Genomic DNA, 13,959 nt, shown 5'->3' with positions numbered 1-13,959 from the left:
GGAAGCATGCTGAGTTAGGTCATTCTCACCTTCCATGGCCAATTGAGAATTCCCGACGGGAAGTACAGAAGGCCTTCGTCGACGTGGAGTCACTGCTGATGGGCTTAACCCACATTTTTTTTGGCTTTCCATTGCTTGTTATAACTGCACAGTCGTTTCTTCTTTGGAGGTTTATCCATATTGGCACATGCCAAACCAACCGAACAACACCAGACGTTACTGAAACTCTTTGTTTTGGCAGGAATTGGCAAAATATAGCACACAACTGATGCACATAAGGGGGCTTGTGATTGGATGACAGGTGAATCACTCATGCGTGGCGTCAACAGCACATGCAACACGCTGTTGTATCAGATCTAGGATCTGTCTGTGAACGTGTCCTCTGGTGATTACAGAGTAGTAGCAGTCAAATACGGGACAAGGGCATGGGACAAACCAATTTAGCCCCATATACGGGATGTCTCGGCTAATACGGGACAGTTGGAAACCCTAGTTGCTATTGGTGCAGAGAGAGTGGAGGGCAGTGTGTTCAGAGGGGGTACAGTTCGAGGAGAGGTGAGGTTTGCTGAAGTTGATGTGGTTAATGTCTCATTGGCAATTTGAGATGAAAAGATCCAGGGTAGGCAGAGAACCAGGGCTGGGTGTCCAAGAAGGTGGGGAGGATTGGGGATGGGAAAAGGGGTCATCATTGCGGGCCATGGAGTTCTTTCCAAAGAAGCAGGCCTGGAGATGGAGTTGACAGAAGAAGAGCTTGGCACTGAGGTGGGCGCAGAACAATCTGAAGTGTGGGCGAAGGGCAACAAAGTTGAGGCCCTTGCTGAAAACAGAACATTCTGCCTCAGAGAGCGTGAGATTGGAGGGAATGGTGTAGCGTTAGCACTGTTTGTCTCTCCACTATCTGATCTATTTCCAGCATTTTCAATCTTTAGCAAAACACTAAAGTGTGTAGTTGGAGTAACTCCCCAGTTCAGGCAGCATCTACGGAGGGAAAGGAACAGTTCTTTAGCTGGACGGTGTGTGTTGCTCCAGATTGTGCTATTGACGGTATCCGGTATTGCCACAAAACTCATAAGGTCAGGCAGCACCTGTGGAGGGAAAGGAATGGTTGACATTTTGGGTGTTGCAACTTTCAGTCCTGTTTGGTTTGGGATTGATTTCTCAACAGCAATCATAACTCAAAGCAAACAAAGTATATATTTTATGAAATTATATATGGTATATTAAATATTACATATGAGGCATTATCATTTCAGCGGCATTCTCCTGCAGAAGCGTTTGCAACGCCTCGCCTTGCGGTTGACGTTAGCCCATGAGAGCCTCTCATTTGCTGAATGGCTGACGCTTTCTGTGACGTAATGGGGCATGACGTTCCGATATGCGACAGCGTGTGGCCGGAGCATGAGTAGTGGTGAGTGTTGTCGAGTCTGTACTGAGAGTGAGTGAGGGAGAGGGGAGAGGGGAGAGGGGGGAGGGGAGCGGGGAGAGGGGAGAGGGGAGAGGGGAGAGGGGAGAGGGGAGAGGGGAGAGGGGAGAGGGGAGAGGGGAGAGGGGAGAGGGGAGAGGGGAGAGGGGAGAGGGGAGAGGGGAGAGGGGAGAGGGTCACTGTGGTGTGACCCTCACCGGAATTGCTGCCCGCTGCCCGTGTGAGTCTTCTACTTTATGTTAAACATCTCAGCAGCTTCGCTTTAAATTTAAACTTCTGTTGTCACACAGGCAAAGCACTGTGTTAACAGCACATGTTGCTTCAGTGCTTCCAAATTAAGTCTTCATTGGGGCAATGCTTACTCAGATGAATGAAAATTAAACCATGCGTGCAGAAGTGCATCCCGACCTCATATTTAACTTGCTCTTATGAAAGTTTTCTCTGCTTTGTTGAAACTCACGCGAGGTCTTGCTTATGGTAGCAAAGTTATCGGTTCAAATCATGCTTTCGGCAAAGGCTTCCTGTTTATTTAATGGGTTAATTTCACCAGAGGAATAAGCAGTTCTTATAGGGTAAAGGAGGAGGAAGATCACGTTGTTACAAAGGGCTGTAGCAAACAGAATGCTTTTTTTTAATAACGGAGAACAAAATCAAGTCCTTTGGCCACCATTTATATATCAATCTTCTGTAATCCCAAACGAGTATGGTGACTAGGGAATAGTAAATTATAAACTCAGGAAATGCTGCAGATGCTGGAAATCCCATTAAGTTTTGATGAAGGGTCTTGGCTCACAATGTCGACCCTTTATTCCTCTCCAAAGATGTTGGCTGACTTGCCGAGTTTCTCCAGCATTTTGTGTGTGTGACTGGGGAACAGTGTTTGTGAAATCTCTATTCAAGAGGAGTATGAAGAATAAATCAGTTACCAATAGTCCAAGGAGTCTAACTGTTGTCACTGTTAGGGAAGTTACTAGTAAAAATCTGTGGTTTAAGATTCATCTATATATGAAAAGATTAAGTAAAATTAGCATGCCTTGTGGTGGACATGAGCTGGACGAATTGACTAATTTGAATTTTTTGGAAGATTGGCCAAACCTTTGGTTGGTGTAGCTTGTGTGAACTTTATTAAGGCTGTTGGTGAGGGTTCTTCATAATCTTCCCATGTGGGATTCTGATGTGAAAGCGGGGTGCCCATGAGATCCAGGGTAAGTTAGTTAATTGGATCCACAATTGGCTATGCAATAAGGGATGGAGGGTGATGGTTACAGAGATGTTGAGTAAAAAGTCCCTGGATTTTGGAGTGGCCTGAATGGATTGAAATGTAGTTAATGTGTCACTCAAATTGCCGAAGGGGGAGAGAGACTAGAAACCACAAACCTATTAGCCTGTAGGGGTTGGAGAAGACAGCAAAAGGAAAAATAAGTTATTTTAAAAAAATTATTATGACTTTTAATGTTTTCCCTCACACATTTATTTTATTATAAAAATATAATGTATTTTTTACTGAAGCAGTAACTTCATATGATTTAAAACTTGTTGTAAGTATCATGCCTCACCTGTTTACGACTGCATGGTATGGAGTCAACCAAAATGTGAGCTTGTTGAATTATGGGTAAACTTAGAGTACTGCATGACTTTGTCCATCTATTTTTGAATATATTTTCTAACTTTGACTCCTTATCTCACTGATTATTAATTGAGTCCTTTCTTTCTCAAATTCTTTTTTTCAAAATTCCTCATGTTGTTTATTCCCCCTCTTACTCTTTGAGAAATGTTTGCCTTTGCAATCATCATGCCTTCTGAGTCCCACGAGGGTGATTGTACTTAGTATCAGAAAATTCCTAAGTTCTGTAATTCAGTTCCAAAATCACGTGCTTCTCCTGTAACAGATTCCTTAAAACCTACTCTCTTGACAGTTTAAAAATCATATGGGATTGTGAGCATCTTTGGCAACATCATCATTTATTCCTGTTCCAAATTGATCTTGAAGTTCTGGCTGTGCCTTTGAACAAAATTCCTTCAAAAGGTATTGGATTCGGCCCAGCACATCACGGGAAAAGCCCTCCCAACCGTTGAGCACATCTACATGAAACATTGTTGTAGGAAAGCAGCCTCCATCATCAAAGATCCTCACCACCCAGGCCACGCTCTTTTCTCGCTGCTGAAATCAGGTAGAAGGTACAAGTACCTCAGGACACGCACCATCAGCTTCAAGAACAGTTACTACCCCTCAACCATCAGGCTCTTGAACAAAAGGGGTTAACTACACTCCCCTGCCCATCTATTAAGATGTTCCCACAACCAATGATCTCACTTTAAGGACTCTTTATCTCATTATCTCATGTTCTCATTATTTACTACTATTTATTTACAGCATATTTGCATTTGCACAGTTTGTTGTCTTCTGTGCTCTACTTGATCTTTCATTGATCCTGTTATAGTTACTATTCTATTAATTTGCTGAGTTGGCCCACAGGAAAAAAGAATCTCAGGGCTGTATGTGGTGACATGTATGTACTCTGATAATAAATTTTACTTTGAACTTCGCCTTGTCGGTCACAGTCCTTGTGATGAAACATATTGTGAGGTCATCCACTTTGGAAGGAAAAATAAAGAGCAGATTATTATTTAAATGGTAAAAAATTGCAGAATTTGGGATTGCTTGTGCATATTGGCTTTGGAGTTGGTGCAGAGGAGGTTCACCAGGTTGATTCCAGAGCTGAGGGGGTTAGACTATGAGAGATTGAGTCACCTGGGACTGTACTTGCTGGAATTCAGAAGAATGAGAGGAGATCTTATAGCAACATATAAAATTACGAAAGGGATAGATGAGATACAGGCAGGAAATTTGTTTCCACTGGTAGGTGAGACTAGAACTGGGGAACATAGCCTCAAGATTCGGGGGAGTAGATTTAGGATGGAGATTAGGAGGAACTGCTTTTCCCAGAGGGTGGTAAATCTGTGGAATTCTCTGCCTAATGAAGCGGTGGAGGCTACCTCAGTAAGTATATTTAAGACAAGGTTGGATAGATTTTTGCATAGTAGGGGAATTAAGGGTTATGGGGAAAAAGCAGGTAGGTGGAGATGAGTCCATGGCCAGATCAGCCATGATCTTATTGAATGGTAGAGCAGGCTGGACGGGCCAGTTGGCCTACTCCTGCTCCTATTTCTTATGTTCTTATGTATTTGTGTTATGTTGTTGGGTAAGGAGTTCCAGGATTTAGACTCAGCAGTGAAGAAGGAATGGTGATACATTTTTAAGTCAGGGTTGTGCAGATTGTAGTGAAATCTTCAAGGGCTTCTGCCCATATTCTCTTTGGCTATGGTGGATAGATGCAATTCAAAGTTTGTTTTTCTGGAATTGTTGTACAGTTTGGATTGAACATAGGTGAAGTGCTGTTTAATATATATTTATGGCACCACTTAGATTAAAGTGTGCTGTTTGCATTTTTAAAACCTTTCTCTTTGTCTTTTAAGGTTAGTCTCTGAAGAAGTATGGCCGACCAGACAGGAAATACAGATACTAAACTCTATGAACAAACAGACAGGAGTGAAAAGGAAATGATTAACGAAAGCAGTTTTCCAGTTAAAGGCAATACTGATTTGGTTGTTGAACAGCCTAAGCTGCCAGTGTCAGAATTTTGTCATCAAGATGTTAATGCTGAATCCCAGCTGACAGACTCTGAAGTCATTGTTTCAAAGCAGACTGATTCTGAGATTCAGCAAGAACTGTGTGTTCACTGTCCACAAGACACTGTCAGTGAAATTAACGGCAATGTAATGTCTTGTATAATTCCGGCAACACCTGATGTCAAAAGTGATTTGGAGGACAGGAAATCATTAGAACTCAGCACTTCTGGAAAATGTGATACATTAGTCAGTCCTCCCTTGGCCACAGATAATCAGGAGATGGAGTTATCAGTATCTGCTCAGCTGGAGATTTTATCCTTTGAAAAATCACAATCTGTGGATCAAAATCCAGAAGGTGGGGCAGGCCATCACACAGACCATTGTAGTGATTGTCCCCAGGTTGAAGCTGCAATGCGTGATGCTGTAGCTGAGGAGGAAGACAGTGAAGATGACAGTTCTTCATCTGAAGATACATCATCAGAAAGGTGAGCATTCATTGAAAGAAGTAAATATATCTACATTACAGTGATTGATAAAGTTGGATAGCACTAGAATATTAACTTTATGGTGAAGAATCTTAAATGAAGGTTTATAGCAACCAAACATAGATTATAACTTGTAACAAGATGAGTAATTGTTTCTCCAAATAACATTTGAGATGAGTGCAAAGGAATGAAGTCATATATAATTTGTAAAATATTTGGTAATAGCAGCTTAAATGCAATTTATTTTATGCCTAGTCTCAGAATAACTGAAATTGCCTTAGGGGCAAGTCTGAAGAATAATCACTTTTTTCAGTTGAGTAATTTGCTAGGCAATAATGCACAACGTTTCAAAGGTATGGTAGGAACAGAATCACTTTATTCGAGTGAAGAATATTACACAGGAGAGGAAATTAAAGCCAATTTGTGTGCCCTGCCCTTCCCCCACCACAGCCTCCACTCTGTTATCCAATCTCCTTTTAGATTGCAGCAATACTGATTATGTAAGGAAATGGACTTGAGAGAAATTTGTGACTTTGGGTCGGGCATTGTCTCTGCTATAGAGGGATAGACATCTGATTGGTGTTGCAAGAGAGAAGGGCATTGCTTGTGGAAAATAATTTCATGCTCAAAGCCTTGAGATAGGTCAGGAGTTTCATAGTTCATGATTTCCAAGCTCAGATTCACTGAGACAAAATTTAGAGAAAAAACAAAATAGCAAAATGAGAATTAAATTCCTCAGGATTTTCGCTTTATGTTCTCTTTTCTTGGTGTTGTCATGTAATACACTATCCCAATTTGTATCTGATTCTAATAGTTATTACGACATTTCCACTTGTATGCAGTGACAAGCAATTTGCTGGAGGAACTCAGAAGCTCAGTCAGGAATTGTTCCGGGATTCTGCAGGGAGCGCTCATGGAGTGAAGTCGCTTCTGGCTTCGCTCCATTCCCGTTATCTTTTTTAACGTATGATCTCCTTGATCTAATCAATTTTTACCCACACCAGAAGATTTATTCTATCTTACTGATTTTTTCTTAAACTGCAACTCTGGAATTTAAAGAAATGAGTACAAGATCCAAAGCCAAAGATGGGAAAGATTCTGATGGGAACGGAGGAAAAAGAAAAGGTGACTCTAAACAAACGGAGCTATCTTATGAGGTTATGATGAAGTTTCTAGAGGAAAAGTTCGAGGAACAACGTCAAAATTTATCTGAAAATTTATGAGATAAATTTGAACAATGTCAAAGTCTTAATGAAGATTTAAAATCAATCACGGAATCTCTGAAATCCCTGGATTGTGAAGTTCAAAAACATCGAAGTAAAATCTCTGATCTGGATATTAAATCTCAGAAGACGGATTCAAAAGTCGAGAACTTAGAGCAGAATTTAGCTTCGACTATTAAACAACTGCAACATTTTAAATCCAAAGTCATCGATCTTGAAAATTGATCGAGAAGACAAAACTTACTTATAATTGGTCTACCCAAGGATGTTGAGGATTGAGACCCTTCAATATTCTTTGCTCAGCTTTTAAAGGATACATTCAGTTCAGTTTTTCCCAACAAGCCCCCATTACCTGACCGTGCCCACCGTATACTGCGGCCTAAGTCGGCGTCGGCCGTATCTAAACCGAGACCAATTATTCTTCGTTTCCATTATGTTAATGTTAAAGAACAGCTTCTCCAGACTGCTCGTCGGCAAGGGATGATCAAGTATCGCCAGCATTCCTTCAGGATAGTTCAAGATTACAGTCCCGAAGTGATGAAAGAGCGACTGACTTTTAAAGCTCTGATGTCGGAATGTTATCAAAAAAATCTCAAATCGGCATTATTGTACCCTGCACGTCTTAAGAATTTCTCTTCCTGATGGATCTCGTCGCATCTTCCATTCCGTAACTGCCGCTCGAAGCTTTTTGGATGATAACTACCCATCTGATACGGACACCGCTCTTTAATTAATGTTCTGTGCTCTCAGTATCAGCTTTTTTTTCTGAAGTTTTTAAAAAAAAAAAATAAACCTTCTACTACCGTACGATGAAGGTTTTTTATAAGCTCAAGATTTTTGTTTTGTGCTTACTACTATAGTTAGTACTTTACAACGTTGCGAATAAAGTTACTTTCTTTTAGTTAATTTTTCCTTAACTTTTTGTTTTCCGATATTATTACTAACGATTTGATCTGATGATCATTTTCAGTTATATGTTTTTTATTTTTGTTTCTGTCCAATTAAAATGGCGATTTGTTTTTCTTTTTTCATTATCTCATCTGTTCTTTTTGGGATGCCATGTTCTTATGTTTCTTCTTCCCATAATCCCCTTTTTTTGGAAGCGATATTTTATTTACTCTCATTTATAATTAACTAATCATACATATTGATACTAACTTTTTCTTATTTATGTATCTTAGTAATTATACTATGTAGATTATCTTAGTATAGTGTTTAATTTTTTTTATATATATCAGTTTCCGGGGGGGGGGGTCATCTATATAACATATATCTTTGGAGTTGTCTCCTGCAGCAATGGGGTTAGATTTAGTATTAGTTCTTTCTTCAGCCTTTTCTGGCTTAGTTCAGGGTTCTTGGAGATGGTGGGTGGGGTAGTCTTTTTCTTTAATTTTTTCTATTGGGCTGACTTAGTACTACAAAGATGGCTGCAGTGTCGGGATTTCCGGTTTCTCTCTGATCATGTATTCCTCTTCTGATTTCATGAGTTCACATTATGGTTAACCCTTTACATACCAAAGGATTAACCTCAAATTATGGCTCACATTATTAATTTTGTCTCTTGGAATACAAATGGTTTAAACCATCCAATAAAACGGAAAAAGATTTTCAAAGTATTCCAAAGACTGAATGCTCATATGCTCATGAATGAGTTTTTTTGCACAAGAAACTCATGTAAGGAAAGAGGATAATCAACGCTTCTTTAAGTTCTGGAAGAATCAACAATACCACTTGAACTCCCAAGCCAAAATTAAAGGCGTTTCAATTTTTATAGATCCCTTAATCACATTTATTCATCAAGACGTTATCTCAGATCCTAATGGTAGATTTTTGTTAATCACTGGGTTACTTTTTAATAAAAAGGTTGCTATGGTTAATGTTTATGCTCTGAATGTGGATTGCCTTGAATTTTTTAAACACATATTCACTTCCTTTCCTAACTTAAACGAGTATATGTTGATAATAGGCGGTGACTTTAATTTATGTTTGAATCCCATGTTGAACAGATCCATAGGTAGTCTGGCTTTACCGAATAAGTCGGCTACTCTGATTAACTCTTTTATGTTTGATTCTGGGATTTCAGAGGTTTGGAGATTTCTATACCCAAAGGATAAAGAATTCTCATTCTTTTCACATGTTCATCGTTCTTATTCTTGAATTGACTTTTTTTAATTGACTCTCGATTAATCCCATCTGTAATTGATCGTAATTATGACATTATCGCCATTTCAGATCATGCTCCAATGAAACTTTCTATCAAGTTAATGGATACTTCTTGTACTAATAGACAATGGCGATTTAACCCTATTTTGCTTCAAGACTTGGACTTTGTCAAGTTTATAAAGGGACAGATTGATTTCTTTTTTTCAATTAATACTACGGAAGAAGTTTCCAATGGAACAGTTTGGGAAGCTTTTAAAGCTTATATCCGTGGTCAGATTATTTCCTATTCGGCTGGTTTGAAAAAACGTGCTAAGAATGAAATACTCTCGTTGATTGATAAAATTAAAGAAATTGATAAAAGATACGCTATTTCTCCCAGTAAGGAGCTGTACAAACACAGAGTTGAACTTCAATTGGAACATAGCTTACTATCAACATCCTCGATTGAAAATCAATTAATGAGAACTAAAAGTGATTTTTATATTCATAGTGATAAATCGGGTAAATTATTGGCTAATCAATTGAAACTTGCTTCGGTTAAACGTCAAATTACTAAGATTCGCAAACACGATGATACTTTGACAGTTGATCATGATGGGATAAACAAAACCTTTCAAGAATTTTATACCTCTTTATATCACTCTGATTTTTCTCATGATTTTAATACCATGCATGATTTTTTAAGTAAACTGAATTTTCCGAAATTATCACCCGAAGATTGCTTATCATTAGAAACTCCTATTACAGAGGAAGAAATAATAACTGCAATCTCATCATTGAATTCTGGTAAAGCACCCGGTCCGGACGGGTTTACAGTGGAATTTTTAAAATCCTTTTCCTCTATTCTCTCTCCGTGGTTGTCTAGAATATTCAAAGAAGCAATCAGTTTAGGTAAATTACCACAATCATTTTATGAAGCCTCTATTTCCTTAATTCTTAAAAAGAATAAAGATCCTACTGATTGTGCATCATACAGACCGATATCTCTCTTGAATGTAGATTCAAAAATTTTTGAAAAAATTTTAGCAACTAGGTTAGTGAAGGTATTACCTCAAATTACATCTATGGACCAAACTGGATTTATTAAAAATCATTATTCATCCTTTAATATTAGGAGGTTAATGAATATTGTTTATACCCCTTCACTTATTACCCCGGAATGTATTATCTCATTAGATGCTGAGAAAGCCTTTGACAGAGTTGAATGGCCTTATTTATTTAGTGTGCTTGAGAAATTTAATTTTAGTTTGATATTTATATCTTGGATTAAATTGTTATATTATTCCCCGGTAGCTTCGGTTTGTACTAATAATCAAAGATCTCCCTTTTTTTGTCTATTTCGTGGTATTAGGCAAGGATGCCCTCTTAGTCCTTTACTATTTAATATCGCCCTTGAACCTTTAGCAATTGCTATCCGTGACTCGCCCAATATTTTTGGTTTACCCGCGGAAACGAAATACATAAATTATCACTATATGCAGATGATTTGTTATTATATATCTCTAATCTGGAGAAGTCAATTCCTGCTATTCTAGCTTTGGCTCAATTTAGTAATTTTTCTGGCTACAAATTGAATCTTAATAAGAGTGAATTATTTCCCCTAAATAAGCAGGTACCTATTTATGGCTATTTACCATTTAAATTGGTTACTGACTCATTTATATATTTAGGGATAATAATTACGAAAAAGTATAAAGATTTATTTAAAGCTAATTTTTTTTTACCTTTAATTGATCAGATTAAACTTTTGTTTACTAAATGGTCACCAATATCTTTGTCTTTGATTGGTCGGATTAATGCTATTAAGATGATTATTTTGCCTAAATTTCTATATGTATTTTAATCGGTTCCAATTTTTATCCCAAAATCTTTTTTCGATAATGTTGATTCAAAAATTTCATCATATATATATGGCAGAACAAAAATCCTAGGCTAGGTAAAAGGTGTTAACAGAAATCTAAAAAAGTAGATTTTATTATTGGGCAATTAATATTCAATACTTAAAATTTTGGTTACGAGATTTGAATGTATCTTTAAATCCACATTGGGTAAGTCTTGAATGTAATTCATTACAAGGGTCTTCTTTGGGTTCGGTTTTAGGAACTTTGCTTCCTTTTATTTCTTCTAAATTGTATAAACAAATGAATAATCCAATAGTTAAGCATACTTTACGTATATGGTTTCAATTCCGAAGATTTTTTGGGTTCAATCAATTTATTTTAGCAAGTCCTATTATATCTAATTTCCTTTTTCAACCTTCCACTATGGATCAAGCTTACTTTGATTGGAAAACCAAAGGTATTGTACGTTTTCGTGATTTATTTTTGAATAATTGTTTCATGTCTTTTGATCAACTTTCTAACAAATATAATTTACCCAGATCTCACTTTTTTAGATACCTACAGGTTAGAAACTTTTTAATTACTGCTTACCTATTTTTCCACACTCATATCCAATGGATACTTTGGAAAAAATTTTAGATCTAAATCTCTCTCAGAAAAGTGTTGTAGCAATTATTTATACCATAATTATGAATTTATGTCCTGATGTTTCCAATAAAATTAAAACCGATTGGGAAAGAGAACTTAAAATTATTATACCGATTGAAAAATGGGAAAAAATTCTTCAATTGGTTAATTCATCCTCTATATGTGCTAAACATGTGTTGATACAGTTTAAAGTAATGCACAGGGCTCATATGTCCAAAGATAAACTATCTCGTTATTATTCTTATATTAATCCTATATGTGATAGATGCCATTCCGAGATAGCTTCTTTAACTCACATGTTTTGGTCATGTCCTTTGTTGGAAAAATATTGGAAAGATATTTTTGATATTATTTCAACGGTTTTGAATACAGACCTACAACCTCACCCAATTACTGCTAGTTTTGGATTACCAATGATAGAATCAAATCATTTAACCTTTTCAGCTCGTCGGATGATTGCATTTCTTACTTTAATGGCCAGAAGATCCATTTTGCTGAATTGGAAAGAGATTAACCCTCCTACTGTATTTCACTGGTTTTCACAAACTATGTTGTGTTTGAATTTGGAAAAAATTAGAAGTGCGGTTTATGACCCTTCCATTAAGTTTGAAAAAACTTGGAGGCCATTTATTCAGCATTTTCATATGATGTAATTTGACCATTTCCAAACTTACTTTACTTCTCTGTAGTGTTGGTTGAGAAAAATGGAGTCATCGACACTAAGGTTTTCCTTTCTTCCATTTTTATGTTGTTAACATTGCCCGAGTCTTTTTAGTTTAGTTGATTAATTCTGTTTCGATTAGTTTTTTTTGGGGTGGGGTTTGTTTTTTTAATATTTTTTTTTCTTTTTCATGATTTTTCTCAGTTTTTTTTTGTCCTGTATTATTCATTGTTATCCTACATGATTGGGAGTTTTGTCAATTTATACTATTTGGTTTTATAATTACTCATCTTAAGTATAACAATGTATTTCCAATAATTTTGTATTATTGCTATGTTCTGTTTATATTTTATGAAACTAATAAAAAGATTGAAAAAGAAAGAAAGGAAAGAATTGTTCCCACCCACCCACAGATACTGCCTAGCCCTCTGAGTTCCTCCAGCAACTGTTTGTTGCTCCAGATTTTAGCATCTGTAGTCCCTTGCACCTCCATTTGCACTTGTGTGTAACTGGAGTCTGGATATTCCAAATAGTTATTTAACTCTGCAATAAACTAATCTAAATTTTGGTCAGGCCTGGTTGCTAGAGGTTAGTCTGGGCCTTAGTCTGAATGGCGCACTGAGTGTCAACATGTAATTGCCATCAGTGAGAAGCTGACAAACTGAATAACTTGCAGCAAGGCTGGGCATTGTGACAGGGCTGAGGATGGGGCAGTTGATGTGGAAGTAGATTCAGCGTGTCGTGAGACCGTGTAGATGGACAGGCAGACAATAGGGTAAAATTGCTGACAGTGGGATGAGTTAAAGTGTAACAGGGCCAAAGTCGAAACGGGTAATGAATACAGGATTGAAGATGTTATATTTGAATGCACACTGGAGATGATCTTGTCTCGCAGTTAGAGATTGGCGGGTACGATGTTGTGGACGTCTCCGAGTCGTGGCTGAAAGAAGATCATGGGAGCTTTACATCCAAGGATACACAATGTATTGAAAGACAGGCAGGTAGGCAGAGGGGGTGGGGTGGCTCTATTGGTAAAAAAAATACTGTAAATCAAATCTTTAGAAAGTGGTGACGAAGGATTGGAAGATGTGGGCAGAATTAAGAAACTGCAAGGGTAAAAAGACCCTGATGGGAGTTGTATTCAGGCTTTCGAACAGGAGCCAGGATGTGTGATACAAATTATGAGAGGTAGAAAAGGTATATAAAAAGGGCAATTTTGCGATAATCGTGGCAGATTTCAATGTGCAAGTAGATTGGGAAAATTAGGCTAGTGCTGGATCCTGAGAGAGGGAATTTGTATAGTGCCTATGAGATGGCTTTTTAGAGCACCTTGTGGTTGAGCCTTCCAGGGGAACTGTAATTCTGGATTGGATGTTATGAAATGACCCGGATTTGATTAGGAAGTTTAAGGCAAAGGAACCCTGAGCAAGTAGTGATCATAATATGATGGAATTCACCTGGCAGTTTGAGAGTGAGAGAGAGTGCGAAAATCAGATGTATCAGTATTACAGTGATTTAAAGGCAATTAAATAGACATGAGAGAGGAGCTGGCCAAAGTTGATTGGGAGGGGATGAGGGCAGAACGGCGATGGCTGGTGTTTCCGGGGACAATTCACAAGGCTCAGGAAAGATGCGTCACAAAAATGAAGAATGAAGGGGAGGCTGACAAGGCAAGTCAAAGAGCATAAAAGCAAAAGAGAGGACTTATAATGTAGCAAAGAATAGTGCAAAGGTAGAGGATTGGAAAGCCTTTAAAAACCAACAGAAGGCAATTGAAAAAGCCATAAAAAGATAAAAGATGAAATGTGTAGGTAGGCTAGTCAAAATGAGGTTGCAAAGTATTTTCAGATTCTGTACAAGGGAAGTAAATGAGAGACGGCAGTGA

General features: G+C 37.8%; 1 protein-coding gene across 3 annotated transcripts in view; it reads left to right on the top strand.

Moving 5' to 3' along the window:
• Positions 1 to 1,368: 1,368 nt before the first annotated feature.
• Positions 1,369 to 13,959, top strand: part of naf1 (nuclear assembly factor 1 homolog (S. cerevisiae)) — a 227,405-nt gene continuing 214,814 nt past the window's right edge. The window contains exons 1-2 of one of the 3 annotated variants that reach the window (XM_063045031.1): positions 1,369 to 1,408; positions 4,901 to 5,538. In XM_063045031.1, coding sequence (XP_062901101.1) covers positions 4,919 to 5,538 — 620 coding nt within the window. In that variant the 5' untranslated portion in view covers positions 1,369 to 1,408; positions 4,901 to 4,918. The other 2 variants (XM_063045032.1, XM_063045033.1) reach the window with 2 other exon arrangements.

Source organism: Mobula hypostoma, chromosome 4, assembly GCF_963921235.1.
Source record: "Mobula hypostoma chromosome 4, sMobHyp1.1, whole genome shotgun sequence".
In the NCBI taxonomy this organism is placed as follows: Eukaryota; Metazoa; Chordata; class Chondrichthyes; order Myliobatiformes; family Myliobatidae; genus Mobula; species Mobula hypostoma.
This window is presented reverse-complemented; position numbering and strand designations above follow the sequence as displayed.